General features: G+C 39.0%; 1 protein-coding gene across 6 annotated transcripts in view; it reads left to right on the top strand.

Annotated features, from left to right (window-relative positions):
• The window catches only part of LOC126272649 (low-density lipoprotein receptor-related protein 3-like), an 82,114-nt gene extending 67,953 nt beyond the window's left edge, over nt 1-14,161 (top strand). For 5 of the 6 annotated variants that reach the window (XM_049975651.1, XM_049975650.1, XM_049975645.1 and 2 more), the window contains exons 6-8: nt 3,069-3,380; nt 8,262-8,479; nt 12,638-14,146. In XM_049975651.1, the coding sequence (XP_049831608.1) occupies nt 3,069-3,380; nt 8,262-8,479; nt 12,638-13,477 (1,370 nt within the window). In that variant the 3' untranslated portion in view covers nt 13,478-14,146. Of the gene's footprint in view, nt 1-3,068; nt 3,381-8,261; nt 8,480-12,637 lie in introns of all 6 variants that reach the window. The other variant, XM_049975648.1, reaches the window with a different exon arrangement.
• The last annotated feature ends 1,614 nt before the right edge of the window (nt 14,162-15,775 follow it).

The following is a 15,775-nucleotide window of genomic DNA, read 5'->3' as shown; positions in this document are numbered from 1 at the left end:
GTTATTTTTGATATTGGTATTTTAAATCTTTCGTGCGAAATGTGTGTTTCTTTCACCCAATGTGTTTTATTGAATTAAAATAATGACAGTGGTCTTAATGAAACACAGCTACCATTTGGCTTGCTTTCTCCATCTAAAAACAGTTCATTACAAAAGATGGTGTTGTTAGTACAAGATTTTTGCTCACACGGGGGAGAAATACAGAAGTCCATACATTATTTTGTCATCTTGTGTCTTTACTTACCTTTGAGATCCCAGAATTTGTCAGGGAAAAATGCTAAAACTTGTATGAAAATCAGGGAAAAATTAAGGGATTTCACTTCGGGAAACTTGTGGCAACCCAGCGATCATTCCCATGCCCCACATGTGAATGGTATGGGAAGAAACCCTAATAAGTGGTATATGCCATGCACTTCACACTGGTTTGCAGAGTGTAAATGTAGATGTAGAGGCAGATACAGAATTGCTGAAGTGTAGCATTTTTCTGATTGAGGGTATGAGGGCAGACATTATCGTGCAACTTTGACTGCTAGACTCCTGTGCTCATCAGGCTCCTCAAGTGTGGAACCACAGTTAGTGTGCAGTGCTGTGAAGGCACTTTGCAGAAATTGCAATGCACCATAAAGCTGCAACGCCCTTGAATGCTATCAGATGGTATCATGGTATTGTACTACAATGTTTGGTCCGTCACTGCCAATCATACGAAGACTGTGACCACATTTTATGAACAGGAATTGGTCATATTGTCTCCCAGTTGGATAAATGTCTTATCACTTGTGGTGATTGCTTTTCAGCGGAACTGGTGAATGTTTGATTTTTATTTGACTGCCCCTTATACAGTGCCAAATCATTTAAATTAGAGCTCGTATAGAGGCTTAGTGACAGTTGTTGTTCCCACTTGGAATTTGTGAATGGAGGAGTAAAGCGAGGAAGTTGTAGTAATATTAGTGTACCCTCTACCACACCCTACGTTGCAGAGTACAAGCACATATGTAAATTTCATTGTGTACGTAGTCTACCAGAGTTAGAAACGTGGCTGAGAAAAGTGAGAAAGATGTCCAAAGACCAGACAGTGATCAGGTGTTGCCAAAACTAAAATTTTTGAGGACACTGAAATAAATTATGATTAACATTATGAAGCAGAAACATGTGTTGTTCAACTGAAGAAGAACAAAACCAGAAAGACTAAGATATGAATTGAAAAAATGTCAGATATTTAGTTTTTGGTGTTTTGAAGTCATTATGATAAGGTGAAAGGTAAAGTTACTTTAGCTACAAGCTTTCCGACCCCTCTTAGAAATTGGCACTGCAATTAGTCGCTGAGCATTTGTGGTTGTCCCACATCTATACTCTACAAGCTACCCATCACATGTGGAAGCAAGTAAAATGTTGCTTTACTATTCTTGGATTGCACACTATCAGAATTTTAAAGTAAATCTCTCTGTGATGCACAACACCTTCTTTTAAAGGCTGTCATTGCAGTTAGATGAGCATCCAAATAACACTCTTGTGTTTAATAAGCAAATATGACACAGTGCACGACTTTTTTTTATCCTCTCAGTCATACGTGCGAAGGGTTCCACACTGACTGGCAGTACACAAGAAGTATTCAGGTGGATGTTTTGTAAGCCACCCTTTGCATTGCGAATTATAGTTCTTCGGCACTATTCTGGAAAAACTCATTCTTGCATCTGCATCTAGAACTACAGACATACAGATTACATATGTCTAGTGTGGTACGTTTTTCTGTATGTACGTTGGTACTGGTAACAGCTTTTTCCTGCCCATCTTAGCCTGCATGGCACCCATACTGAGTGCTGAGGAGAAAAATATCAAGCAAATTAATTTACTTAAAAATAATTTGTTGACTGTAGTTAAACTTATCAAGGATTAGGAATTTCTTGATAATAAATTGTGTTTTGCATAAAATAATTGTACTATCAGCAATAACCAAGTTATGTGTTGTGTTTCATTTTGATTTTATTATTTTTAGCTTGCATATCCTTGGTAGCAACTCTTCTCCTGCTAGTTTTGATAGTGGTTGTGAGGACTGTGCTAAAGTTCTTGTTTGATTATACTAAAGTGTGGTCATTTTAATACATCTGCTGTATGCAAGGTTTTTGTAGAACTTTGTTGTCATAATATGCCACCTGATAATTCACTCTTTGCTTTTCAGGAGAAACATTAATTAATAATAGTTAATACTTTAATTAACAATAGTTAATACTTTGTGAGTGCTCTCCCTTACTGCTAAATGATGTACATTATTATTAATATGTCTTCATGGATTATTTTTTTCATTGTGTTTTTGTTTTACTTTTTGGTCTGTATTTATGTCTACCCTCTCCACACACTCCCCCTCTCCTCCCAGTCATTAACTGCACATTAAAAAAAAAAAAATAAAAAAAAAAAAAAAAAAAAAAAAAAAAACCTCTGTCTTGATCGTTCCTGGACGGAGGCTAGCACTGTGCTTACCAGTGTACAACCTTGACCAACCTCCTGCTCCCTTCGACACCTCCCCCATAGTCTTGGTCTCCCCTCATCCTCACAAATAGGTGGGGGCCCTTTCAACGTTCTGCAACCTACCCTTCTCACCAACCTGAGCAAGGACCGAATAATCCCTAAATCTAGGACAGAGCTATGTACTTTTATATGTGTTTGTTGGCAGTAATGAACATTTCCCCTCCTGAAGCCAAGTATTCTCCAGATATACTAACTTAGAATTTAAATGGTGGGAAAGAATATCATTTTTTTAAATCAGTTCTAATACTGCACACATGAAAGGAAAGAAAGGAAGATTGGTATTTATTGTCCTGTTGATGATAAGGTCATTAGAGATAGGTACATAAAGGGAAAACATTACTTTGTATTCAGTTCAACATTGTGCCTGGTATATTTCCATACCACAGTGAAGTCAGAACAGTCTTAGTTTTCCAGTATAGTTGTATGAATCTGTGAGAAAATGGAAGTATTTGCTAGACATTGGGAAAAAAGGAATGTATTAGTTTTCATTCCTAAAATAATTTATGGAACAATTTTTTATATATTCATTTTTTCCTCTTCTTTAGATGATTATTATGAAGATTGTATGCATTGCACTGATGGAAGATGTGTGCAGGACTTAACAGTGTGCAGTATGTTTTCCTGTTCTGGAAAACCAGGAGCTCCGTGTATGGGAGATAGTTATGACTGTTTCAATGAAACACAAAGGTGTAATGGAGAGCTAGATTGTCGGTCTGGCCGAGATGAGGAAAACTGTCCCCGTCATAAGTGCTCTACAGATGAACGACCGTGCCGTTCTGGACAGGGTTGTTACACATTTGAACAAGTGTGTGATTCAAAATCTGATTGTGCTGACAACACTGATGAAACTAACTGTGGTATGTAGTTGTAGTATTTACTAATTGAAATTCTATTCTGCTTTTTCTGTTTTTATTTCTTGAGGAAGACACTATAATCTCTTATCAATAAGTTACAGTAAAAATTTTGACCACTGTTGATATTGTTGCATACAGAATCTATTACCAAGTTAACAATGCCATGGCGTGTGACTGGATTACTGTATTCATTTAGAGCTTGATTTTGTAATTTTTTCGTGGTGGAATGCTTGTTAATTCATTTCTTTATGGACTTTTAAATAAGCTTATAAAAGTAGTATTGTTTCAAGCTGTGCTGCATGCATTGTGGAATACTAGTTTAGGATCGCTGGCTGGGTGGTGTGGTGCAGGTCACCAGTTTGAATATGATCACCCACAAATAGTTGCTATTTAGTATTTATCATTTCTGGAAGGTTCTCAAAATTTCCTGTGTTTTTTGTGAAAACAAAGTTACCATTATCTCTCTGGAATTTTGACAGTTGAATCCAAGTCGTGAGTTGTATTACATGTGTCACTTTAGTATAAAATTTTCTAGAAGTTTATCTCTCGTGTTTTGCAGAATCATGCTGCAGAATGAGCTTCACAATTTGTGGAAAGTTGCTTGAGCCTTAAATTATCCCCAGTGACTGAAGAGAGCTCAACAAGGCACTTTTCAAAGGGGGCAAGAGAACAGAATCACCACTGCCTTATCCTTTTAATGTTCTTATGCTGCAAAATCCTGAAGCCTGTACATTGATGCAGCTCTTGTAAGCATAAGCGAGTCTTGTGAAAAAGAAACCTACCTGCTTTTGCGTGTGCGCAGATAGTGTACAAGAGCATGGTACTTCAAAATACACTTACCTTCATACTGCATACTATCATGCCAACTCATGGACTGGAGCACTTTTTGTTAGTAACTTCAAAATGCGCACTCAGTGCATTCTCCCCACAATTAGAGAATATCAGGTGCTTTAATTGTAAAAAGAGTTTGTATCCATAACTAAATAAGAAGTTGAACCACCATTTAAAATAAACCTGTCTTTATTTGGAAATGTGGTGGCTTCATAAAGCACTATATTACAAAATAGCAATTCTGTAAATTCACTTGTATGTGGCACCAAAATAATGTCATGCATGCACCTATCCCTACACGCTTTTATCAGCACTAATGAGGCGCCAAAAAATTATATAGCGTGTTGGAATAATAGTCAGACCAAAGGCACTGAACACAATAAACTGCTTATCTGCCATGCAGGATTTACGTATTAGCTGTGACGAATAACATTGCAAATCAGGCTAAAACCCTTGAAGATTACTACTCATTAAACAAAGTTAAGAATTCAAGCACTTATTTGGTGATGCTAGTAATTGCAACCATGCAGTCACCAGAGATCAGAAAATATCGTCATGACGACACAGGCATGAAGCAGTATTTGAGAGATGTACCAGAATGTTGTGCTGTGTAGCCATCTTTAACACTTGAGGCTAACATTACATGAGAAGTTGGGTGGTTATGAAGTCAAAGCGATGCATAGAGCGTCCTTTTCATAAAACCGCATGTAAAATGACCACAAAATGCTGTTTTTGCCCCAAGATAACTTTTCGCCTTAATAACAACTTTTTGAAGCTGTTAGTGGTATAAGCATGTCCACCACATGTATATTTCTCCCACGCACTCTGCCACAATGCTTTCTGCCTCAAAATGTGGATGTTGCACCTATATATCTCTTGCGATTCAGTGTCATATGACAAAACTAAAATCCGTTTGTTCATCCTAAAAAATACCATTAAAGCTACAAATGTCATCTGAGTGCATTACCATTCCTCCCTTTTATTAGCTCCCAGTAGTGTGCTCAGAAAGTGTTAAAAAACTTGCATACATGAAAAAGAAACTTTGACAAATGCGTATAGTTTCAGTTGTTGAGAGCAATGTTACCCAGCAAGCTCTTTGTCAGGAAAGCTTTAGAGCACTCGAAACTGGTGATGAATGTTTGTATATGATACCTATTCAGAGCTCTTTTGTTTCTTCGTTTGTTGTCATCGGTGTCAACGTACTGCCTGAAAAAATAGGGGGTGGACGTGTGGTACTGTCTTCTGTAAATGATGTAGCCGACAGATGCACAGTTGCATTTCACAGTCTTCTACTTTCACTTTTCACAACCCCCCAATAATACACAGTTATTTATGACCAGTGCACTATTGTTCTAACTTCCTGTTAGCCTCATTAATAGTTAGCAGGTGAACCATCCACATACTGCTACAATAGTGTACTGTTGAACAACAACCATTAAAAGCCTGACCACAAAGTTCATAATTCTTGAAGTATGGAAAGGTACGTATGGAGCAGACACTGTCACTGTTTTAACCCATGGCCTAATTCTGTAACACTTATTACAGTGCTAAGTTGATGCATTGTTGTTGTTCTAATCAACATAGCCTCTGTGTCTGGAACTCAGCCGTGGACTGACTGACTCATGACAAAAAATCGGGCCCTTATATATCAACACAGTAATAGGTGCCGAAACTACACATTTGTTCTAAGTTTAATTTACGGAAATTTAAATTAAAAATTAACTCATTCGATTAACTGAATACATCAAAAAATTGGTTCCTTTTAACAGTTTCTTCTACTACAAGAGTTAGTCCAAATTATTTGTTTAGATCATGAAATTAACAAATTTAAGTATGCAAACAATACTTTTGACAAAACTGTTAATTGCTTTGGAATTAATGAAGGGTTGGTTTTGATAACGTGTTTTCGGATAGAGCCAAATAGATACTTTAAGAATACAATTAGTTGTTCTCCAAGTGTTTGTACTTAGTACAGACTTTATATTTTTTTATCCATCAACAACAGAATTTAAGTTACGAAACAATTACTGATTTCACCCTATAACAACAGATACCAGTAATAGTCAATATAAATTAGAAAATCAAGTACATACATAAAACTAAGCACAAAATTAGATCTGGTGTTACATTCTTTAAAACCGAGGGCCAAACTTCTCTTTTTTGAAAATACAGATTATACTCACGTATGTTATTGGTAATTGGTTCAAAAATGAAAAAAAAAAAAAAAAAAAACAAATTTAAGTAGGCAGATGGCAAAACAAGAGGGGAAGAAAAAATATACCAGCTTGCTTCGTCACATACTCTACCTGTGTGCAGGTAGTTTCAGATATTTCCATACATTCCATCTATTTTACTGTTTTATTGGTGTATACAGTCTTTCCTATTTCTCCCAACCTTAATGCGCTTGCCTGAACAGCACAGCAGAAAATCTCATTGCTGTCAAACAAAATTCATTCTGATCCGCTCCGGACAGGTGAACTATAAGCTTCGAGTTAATGATGCATCCACTAAAACAATAAAATAAGTCATTAGCAGGTGCAGTGCAGCTAAATTTCTCCCATTCAAAAATCACTATATCAGAAAATATTTTTGTACACCTGTAAACACATTTGATATCTGCTATTATAGTGTTGTTATCAGCAGCAGTAGTAGTGATAGGAAAAGTAGTAGAAATACTGCTAGTGTTGATTCTCTGCCAGTAGTATTACATTGTCATAAGATGTATGCAAATATTGTTGCAAATCATTTTTTTATTCTATTAATACCATTTTATTACTATTTATCTTATTTAAATTATTGTCGTCTCTTAACAGCTAAGACGGCCTCGGTAGCCAGCGACTGTGCTCATGTATGTGTTAGATGCATTTGTGTGTGTGTGTGTGTGTGTGTGTGTGTGTGTGTGGGTGGGTGGGTGGGTGGGCGCGCGCGCGTGGTGTGCGTGCGCATTGTCTAATTCCGATGAAGGCCTTTTTGGCTGAAAGCTTACTTGCTTAAGTCCATTTTGTTGTACCTATCTGTGACTCAGCCCCTCCACTGTATGGTGAATAGCAACTGTTCTTTTCATAATAAGTCATTGAGATGTAAAAAGAGCTATATGTGTAAAACACTTAACTGATGCAAGAAAGGACCTGAAGGTCCCAATTTGATCAGGTTGAATAAATAAATAAAATATATTATAGTATCTTTAATTAACTTATAATTTTCACATTTAGTATCCTATCTCTTTTAGATCAAGATATTTAAGCCTTCTAAAATGTCTTTATTTGAGCACTGAAACTCAGAAATACCTAATTGGGTTGCACTTAGGCATAGTTACATATTGTGAAACTGGTCTGGTTTGTGACTATGGAAGCCATGGATAAGTGCAATATTGCTCAGTTTTATTCATTTCTTGGTGCAGCAGCTAATAGCCATTCTTGTTGTATCCATAAGCAATATTTACAGTTTTCGATTATTTTATTTAATTTTTGTGAGAGTTCCAAACACAACTCTTAACCAAAGAGCCTTAGGAACTCTCCCTCTTTGATTTTCTTCATTGTTGTAATATTTGAAGGTCAGTTTCGTGTAACAGTACTGTGCGCTTCTCAAAAGCATACAGAAAAATTTGCTTTGAAGATTGCAAACACTATTAAGCAAAAAACGTTTCCAGCATTTTTAAATGCTTGTCTTGTCTTGTCAGTCTTGTAATCATGACGTCACTGGTAGCAACAACTATCTTTCTTCTTTTTCCCAAATTGAAATGATTTTATTTTTAATTATAATTGAATAAAAATGAGTTATTGACAATGAATTAGCTACTTTTACTACAAAATTACAAATTAGTATATTCATTAATTAACATTTCAATTTGATAATAAACACATAATTTTAAAACAAATTGCTGCTAGTGAGAATTGACAGTGACAAATATATCGTACTGCTTTAGAAAACTGATGTCTAGCCACTGACTTTTGAATCCTGTACTTATGAAGAAAATCAAAGAGGGCTGACCACAAGGTCCCTTTGTAAGATTAAAAATTTTAACTGATTTTGGAATCAATTTTGTTTTTGTAGATGACACATGTATAGGAAGGCATAAATGCAGCGATGGTCGCGGATGTTATTCCAGTGTTGAACGGTGTGATGGAGTACACAACTGTATGGATAATTCTGATGAGGAAAATTGCTATAGAAGATTTCAGTGTGACGATGGAAATTATATACCACATTCTGAATGGTGTGATGGACAAGAAAACTGTAAAGATGGAAGTGATGAGCAAGGGTGTATCAAGGTAAATATAATTGGAATTTCATACTTTACACAGGAGAGGATTTCAATATCTGAAAGAATGGGAAGGAGTGTATGTTGTTGTTGTTGTGGTTATCAGTCTGAGGACTGGTTTTGATGCAGCATTCCATGCTACTTTATCCTGTGCAAGCTTTTTCACCCAGAATAACTACTGTAATGTACATCCTTCTGCAACTGCTTACTGTATCCATCTATCCATCTCTTGGTTTCCCTTTATGATTTTACGCCTCCCCCCCCCCCCCCCCCCCCCTCAAACAAAAAACACACACACACACACTTCCATCCAGTAATAAATTGGTGATACCTTGGTGTCTCAAAATGTATCCCACCAACCGATCAGCTGATTGCGTGGCATGGCTTCCCCATCTTCATCAACTGAAGGAGATGTGTTGGTCACACCTCAGTGCTCTTCAGTGCCTCAGCAGTACCAATTGGGGCACTGACCACTCTGCTCCAATATGACTCTACACAGCATTGGTCCAGTCGTGTCTAGATAACGGGAGTCTCGCAAACCACTAGACATCACCTACGAGATCATAGATGCTAGACCTAACACCCCGTTACAAGATTTGACCAACCTCGTGATCAGCCTTCTAGTGGGTGCAAGGATTCCATCATTGTGGATTCTGTGCCAACAGCAGTTCGTTGCTTAGAGGTTAAGCATCTGCTGTTCCCCGGAGCACCCACTAAAATCTCCTCTTTCCAGATACGGAGATCCACCTCCTGCAATTGCAACCCATGGTGCCTGCCTCACCCACAGCTCTGTGTTGACCTATCACAAGGCCCAAAAGATTGGCTCATCCTGAGGCCACCTGCCACCAATTCTCCTCCATTCTTGGTGTGTTTTGGGTTACAGAAGTAGGCCACACTGATGGCATGATGATCGCCAGTCATGCTGGTTTGCTTACATTCATGTAGGATTTAATGAGCTCCATTCCTTGCCGGATGTCTGCAGTATTTTCACTGTGGGGTTGGTAGCCATCTCTGTCCTTGCACTGGTGATCCCTTCCTCATCTGTTGGAAATCTTTGATCAGCTTACAAGTTATTGACCAGTGTAACCCTCACTGTCCCTAGGCCCTGACTCTCGAGGGTTCCTTTTTTAGCTTCAAACAGGGATGCTCAGGGACACCTGTCTCGACCCAGATGACATTGGGATCCCGAGGAATGAACTCACTGATAGGCTGGCCAAATTAGCTACCGACAAGGTCTTGAGATCAGTATTGCGCAATTTGACTTTTGATTGGTATTACGCCATCCATAATTGAGATCAGTATTGCGGAATTGGACTTTTGATTGGTATTACGCCATCAAGTACTAAGGATTTGGAATACAGAACGGTATACTCAGTCTTTGCTGAACAAACTACGGGCGATAAAGAACATGCCAAATTTGTAGGGGTCCTCCATGTGGGCCTCTTGCTGGCACTCCATTATCCTGGTTGGCTCTGCATCTGTCATACTTGGCTGACTCATGTCATCTCCTCCATCACAAGGATCCACTCCACTGCAATCTAGCAGCACTACGGCGGCCTCATAATCTTCCTGACTTGCTATCCTGGTGTTAGTGGACAATGCCTCAGCAGTTGACCTGGTTTTACAGTTTATTCATGAATGGAGTATTTACCACTCTCTCTAAGGGAGGACACCTCAGCCTTGTCAGCACATTGAGGGGTTGTCAGGATGCTCTCTTGTGTGCTCTGCCCCAACAGGCTGTCTGGACTTGGTGGACTGCCTACTGGCTCTTTTTGCTCTTCTTCCCCCTTTTCCCATGTTCTGTCTGACTTGACATTCTATTCTGTTTTCCTGTGCTTCTCTTGCCCTGTCTGTGTCACTAGTCTTTCCTGGATATTGCTGAGTGGGATGCCTCTGGTAAGCTGTGGGGGAGGGGGGCGGGGATGTCCCCCCTTGCTCTTTCTGCTTTGGGGACCTCGCGCACCTTTCTTCCTATCCCCCCCCCTTTTCTTCTTCTTCTTCTTCTTCTTCTTCTTCTTCTTCCTTGTTCCTTTCTGTAGGCTTTGTTGGCCTTTGGCAGACCTTGGGGGCTTCCTTTCCTTGGGTTTTGTGGACTAGGCCTTTCTTTGATGTGTATTTTTGTTGACTTGTGTGTTCCAAATAGGACTTCGTAGGATTGTCGCTTTAATCATTAAGCCATCCAACCACCCATCAACATTATCTGAATTTTGACATCTGTCGTCCTTTCCACACCAAAAAATCTCTCTTATATAGTGTGGCCACACATGGACAATGTATCTGCAGTGACAAGAATTTCGTAGTCCAGTATGTGAAGGTCTTATTAAGGTCTTCAAAGGCTGTCAGTATAACCCAGACCTGATCCAAGCAGATTTCCTCTGCCATACCCTCACAATCCTCCAACAATCTCCAAGAACTAGTCGCAATAGAATTCCCCTATCACCCAAAATTTCTATTTTTTGTTGTGCGCAGAAATGAGGAACATCTTAACATACAGTCCTTCCCATCTCTCCTGAAGTTGTATTCCACCACATTTCCAATCAATACAATAACATAGGCCATCCTTATGACATGGCCACTCCCATCCCCTTGCCATAAGGGCCATATTTCTGAGGAAGACCTGTCTGATACACCACCCAGCACTTTGTTCTCCAGTCCTGTCTCAGGCTTATCCTATCCAGTCAGAGGCAGGGCCTTTTGTGGATGCAGTTAGGTATATCCATCTGCTCTGCGGCAATTTCTGCAAAGTATTTTATGCATGCAAAATCACCAGCCAGCTTCCAACCTGGCTGAATGGCCACTGACAAACTATGGCCAAGATCAGAAGTGACCAACTAGTGGTTGAAGACACATCTGAGCACAATGCGCTCAATTTCAATGGTTGCTTCACAATCCTTGCCATCTAGATCATTCCTCCCCTCCTCCTCCCCCCCCCCCCCCCCCCATTCTCATAAACAGTTGTCTGAACTATGTACATCAGAGTTGTCATTGCTACAAAGCTTTTGTTCCCATAATCCTCTTGGCTTCGATCTCCACTAGTGGCCTGCACCTCGCCTACCTCCACCCTGCCCCAAGACTCTTAACTTTACTCATTTCCCACATCCTCTTCCATGAGTTCTCTTCTTCCTACATCCTGTCACCCCCTCCCAATCCACTCCACATCTCACCTTGCTGCTGCACAAACTGTTATTCCTGTCTCGTTGTGTTGCCTCATTCCCAGCAGTCAGCCATCCTTCCCCAAATCATCTTTCTTACTCCCCTCCTTTGTCTCCTCACCCAGTCCACCTGACACAAGCCCTCATCACAGTCCAACTGCAGCCTTAGCACAGTGTACTGTGCCAGCACATTGTAGTCGTGTATATCCCTGTCGATAAATCAATGCCTGTCTATTCATTAAGTTGTGTCATTTACTCCTAAATTATTTACAATTTGCCAGGATGTTCCCTTACAACATAGTCAAAGTTGTTCAATTAATTTCACAGTATTTATGATCAAATTTTTGGTACAAATTATATGACTTTATCAACAAAGGATATGTGGGAAGAGGTTGAGAGATGAACCATTTTCCCATTAGCTATTCTGACAGTATCTAAATGTGTTGAGAAAGCAAAATTGGTTTGGTTGCTCAGTAACAGTTTAGGTTGGAATGTGTAAAAGTGGAATCTTTTCTGCAATTTCCATTATATGTTATCTTCTTTTTAGTTTCATAACATCTCTTAATTTCTTTGTTTTTAGTGGAGGATCATAATGCCCCATTGTTTCAAGTTACCACTTAATTTCTTAGGTGATTGGTAGATTCTTTGTTTCATAGTGCTCCAGGAGACAAAAGCAACATATTTGGAGCAGTAGCACCAAAAATGGACTTGTAACACAAAACCTAGATCATGTAAAATATTTTCGTGAGGAACATAGTCAAAAAAGTTTACTTGTGTATTTATTTTCAATGTTTCAACGAGAAATCACAATCAAGTAGTTAAAATAATTATAGTGGTGTAACTTTTAATGCAACTGCTGTTTACTTTGTAAATTTCCTCATTATCAGCTAAGTGGAAGTACAGTAATAAATATAGATAGTGTAAATATACCAGTTTAATGTATACTTTGCGCTTGTTTGTAGTTTGCCCATGTTGTGGAAAGCAAAATATTTTAAATCAAAATGTCACTATTACAGAACTCCGTAATAGCAGCAGCTATAATGGGATCCTTGCTGTGCAGTTTATTGTTGGTGATTGCTGTCGGGTGCATGTGCCGTCTGTACAGTCTGCGCCTTGCTGTTACAAACAGTTACCGTATTCACCATAACAGTGGGAGCTTTTCTACCCAGCCACCAGTACCACACCTCGACGAAGAGTTCTTCAATCGGGAACCACCACCAGCGTACAGTGTGGCAGTCAGTGGGTGCCCTTTACAGTGTGCAGCCACTCAGCCAAACAGTAGGCTGTTTGGCAATGAACACAGTATGATGCAGAGACATCAACATTTGAGCAGCAGGCGCATGTCCCGCAGACATTCAAATAGGAGGAGGAGTCAGAGGAATATTATGGTCACAGTACCTCCACACTGTGATCCTAATGTCACGCTCGGTTTGCAGTCCCAAACTGTGACACCAAATTATGCTGGTCTTACAAGCAGCCAGTTGCCAGTTCTCACTCAGTCTTCCGGTGCAGTATCGGGAGCAAATGACCCTGTTTTAGTTCAACAGGGTGAGGCAATACTACCAGCTGAAAACACAAATAATAAGTTAAATAATACAGTTAGCGGTGTTCCCCAGCCTGCAGCACTTGTGCCAAATCAAGTAGCAGAAAACTTGCCCCCTCACGCTCTTTATGAAACTTGTATTTTAAATATACCTGTAGTTCAAACTCCTGCAAGAACGGTTTCCCCATCTCATTCGTGTATAACATCTGCATCAGAATCTCCGAGCAGGAATAGTGTCACCTCGTCAACAAGTTTGCTTTCGTACCTCTCGGGTGATGAGGATGAACAGCTCTTAGTCGTTCCAGCTTCGTAACTTCCCCTCTTTCATCCTTTGGTTCAGAAAATTGTATGTGTAAAGGCAGAAAGTTTTGAAGTAATATTAAAGTATAGCAGTTTAAAAAAAAGATGGCATTTTAGAGTGTTGTGTAATTGTGGTTCAGCTTTGTGTATTTGATTGGTATATGAGGAGAAAAGTAAATGAACCAATTAGCTTATGTGCTCGAGTTGTGTGTGCCTTTTGTCCCATCGAAAAATCATTTGTGTAAGCTGGTATTCATACTGTTGTCATAAAGATTTATGTTTAAATGTGTGACCTGTCTCTGGTTCAGTTATTGTACATTAAAATGATCTGTAACTGTAATCATTATGACATGTGTGTGGCTTTCTAGATTTATGTTCCATAAGAAGTACAATAATAGAACAAAATTGCCATACTACTTAAGTTGAAAATATGTGATATAATGGTGGCACATGGAATCTCAATTTATACTAGCCACGCCCCAATGTAAGAATAATGCTCTGTTGTTGCCTGGTATTTGGCATGTAGCAGTCTAAAAGCATTAACTAAACTGCTGTGTTAGCATTTACTGTAATGTCTGTTTTGTTATATGTGCTAATTTTACATTTATTTACAGAAATATTTTGCTGTACATAATTTTGACATATTTGACCAGTAATAAAGTATTATTAGTAATAAACAAATTTGTTGTGTTTTTCATTTATGTTTGTGCTATTGCTTGAACATCAGATGATGGGAGAGAGAATAATAAGATGAATCACGAAAATTTGGCCAGGGACAAGTAAAATCTCAAAAATGGCACAGTAGCGGGGATTTAGAAGTGATTAGTCATTCTACGGCAGTACATAGATGATGAAAACTTAAAACTTGAAAAACCATGTATGTGCATGCTATGAGAAGTCACAGCAGTTTTTAGACGTGTCATCTGATGTCAGTGCTAGCATGGACAACTAAACACACTCACACATAGATGTTTCTGCTAAGAACTTTGCAACTTGTCATGCACCCCTCAACCCTCTGTTAGCCGACAAGTCTTAGCATGTCCATAATAGACTCTGCTAGTGCATACAGGGAGCGAAAGGCTATTTACAATTTGTACAGAAACCAGATGGCAGTCATAAGAGTCGAGGGGCATGAAAGGGAAGCAGTGGTTGGGAAAGGAGTGAGACAGGGTTGTAGCCTCTCCCCGATGTTATTCAATCTGTATATTGAGCAAGCAGTAAAGGAAACAAAAGAAAAATTTGGAGTAGGTATTAAAATTCATGGAGACGAAGTAAAAACTTTGAGGTTCGCCGATGACATTGTAATTCTGTCAGAGACGGCAAAGGACTTGGAAGAGCAGTTGAACGGAATGGACAGTGTCTTGAAAGGAGGATATAAGATGAACATCAACAAAAGCAAAACGAGGATAATGGAATGTAGTCCAATTAAATCGGGTGATGCTGAGGGAATTAGATTAGGAAATGAGACACTTAAAGTAGTAAAGGAGTTTTGCTATTTAGGAAGTAAAATAACTGATGATGGTCGAGGTAGAGAGGATATAAAATGTAGACTGGCAATGGCAAGGAAAGCGTTTCTGAAGAAGAGAAATTTGTTAACATCGAATATAGATTTAAGTGTCAGGAAGTCATTTCTGAAAATATTTGTTTGGAGTGTAGCCATGTATGGAAGTGAAACATGGACGATAACTAGTTTGGACAAGAAGAGAATAGAAGCTTTCGAAATGTGGTGCTACAGAAGAATACTGAAGATAAGGTGGATAGATCACGTAACTAATGAGGAGGTATTGAATAGGATTGGGGAGAAGAGAAGTTTGTGGCACAACTTGACTAGAAGAAGGGATCGGTTGGTAGGACATGTTTTGAGGCATCAAGGGATCACAAATTTAGCATTGGAGGGCAGTGTGGAGGGTAAAAATCGTAGAGGGAGACCGAGAGATGAGTACACTAAACAGATTCAGAAGGATGTAGGTTGCAGTAGGTACTGGGAGATGAAGAAGCTTGCACAGGATAGAGTAGCATGGAGAGCTGCATCAAACCAGTCTCAGGACTGAAGACCACAACAACAACAACAACAGTGTATGACAGAGTAAATCATGTGTGATCATATACAAATACAGACATAAACAATAGTTTAGAGACAAAGAATAAAAGTTAAAATGAAAGGACATTAAGTACCCTGTTGCCACCACATTGGTGTTATTGTGAAGCTACCTTTCCTTATCAGTAGATAAAGTCTTCACATTTGCCATGTTTTGCTGTTCTGTTGAGGCTGGTCCATGTTTTCATTGTTAGTTAAAGTTTGGGACACCTT

Source organism: Schistocerca gregaria, chromosome 5, assembly GCF_023897955.1.
Source record: "Schistocerca gregaria isolate iqSchGreg1 chromosome 5, iqSchGreg1.2, whole genome shotgun sequence".
In the NCBI taxonomy this organism is placed as follows: Eukaryota; Metazoa; Arthropoda; class Insecta; order Orthoptera; family Acrididae; genus Schistocerca; species Schistocerca gregaria.
This window is presented reverse-complemented; position numbering and strand designations above follow the sequence as displayed.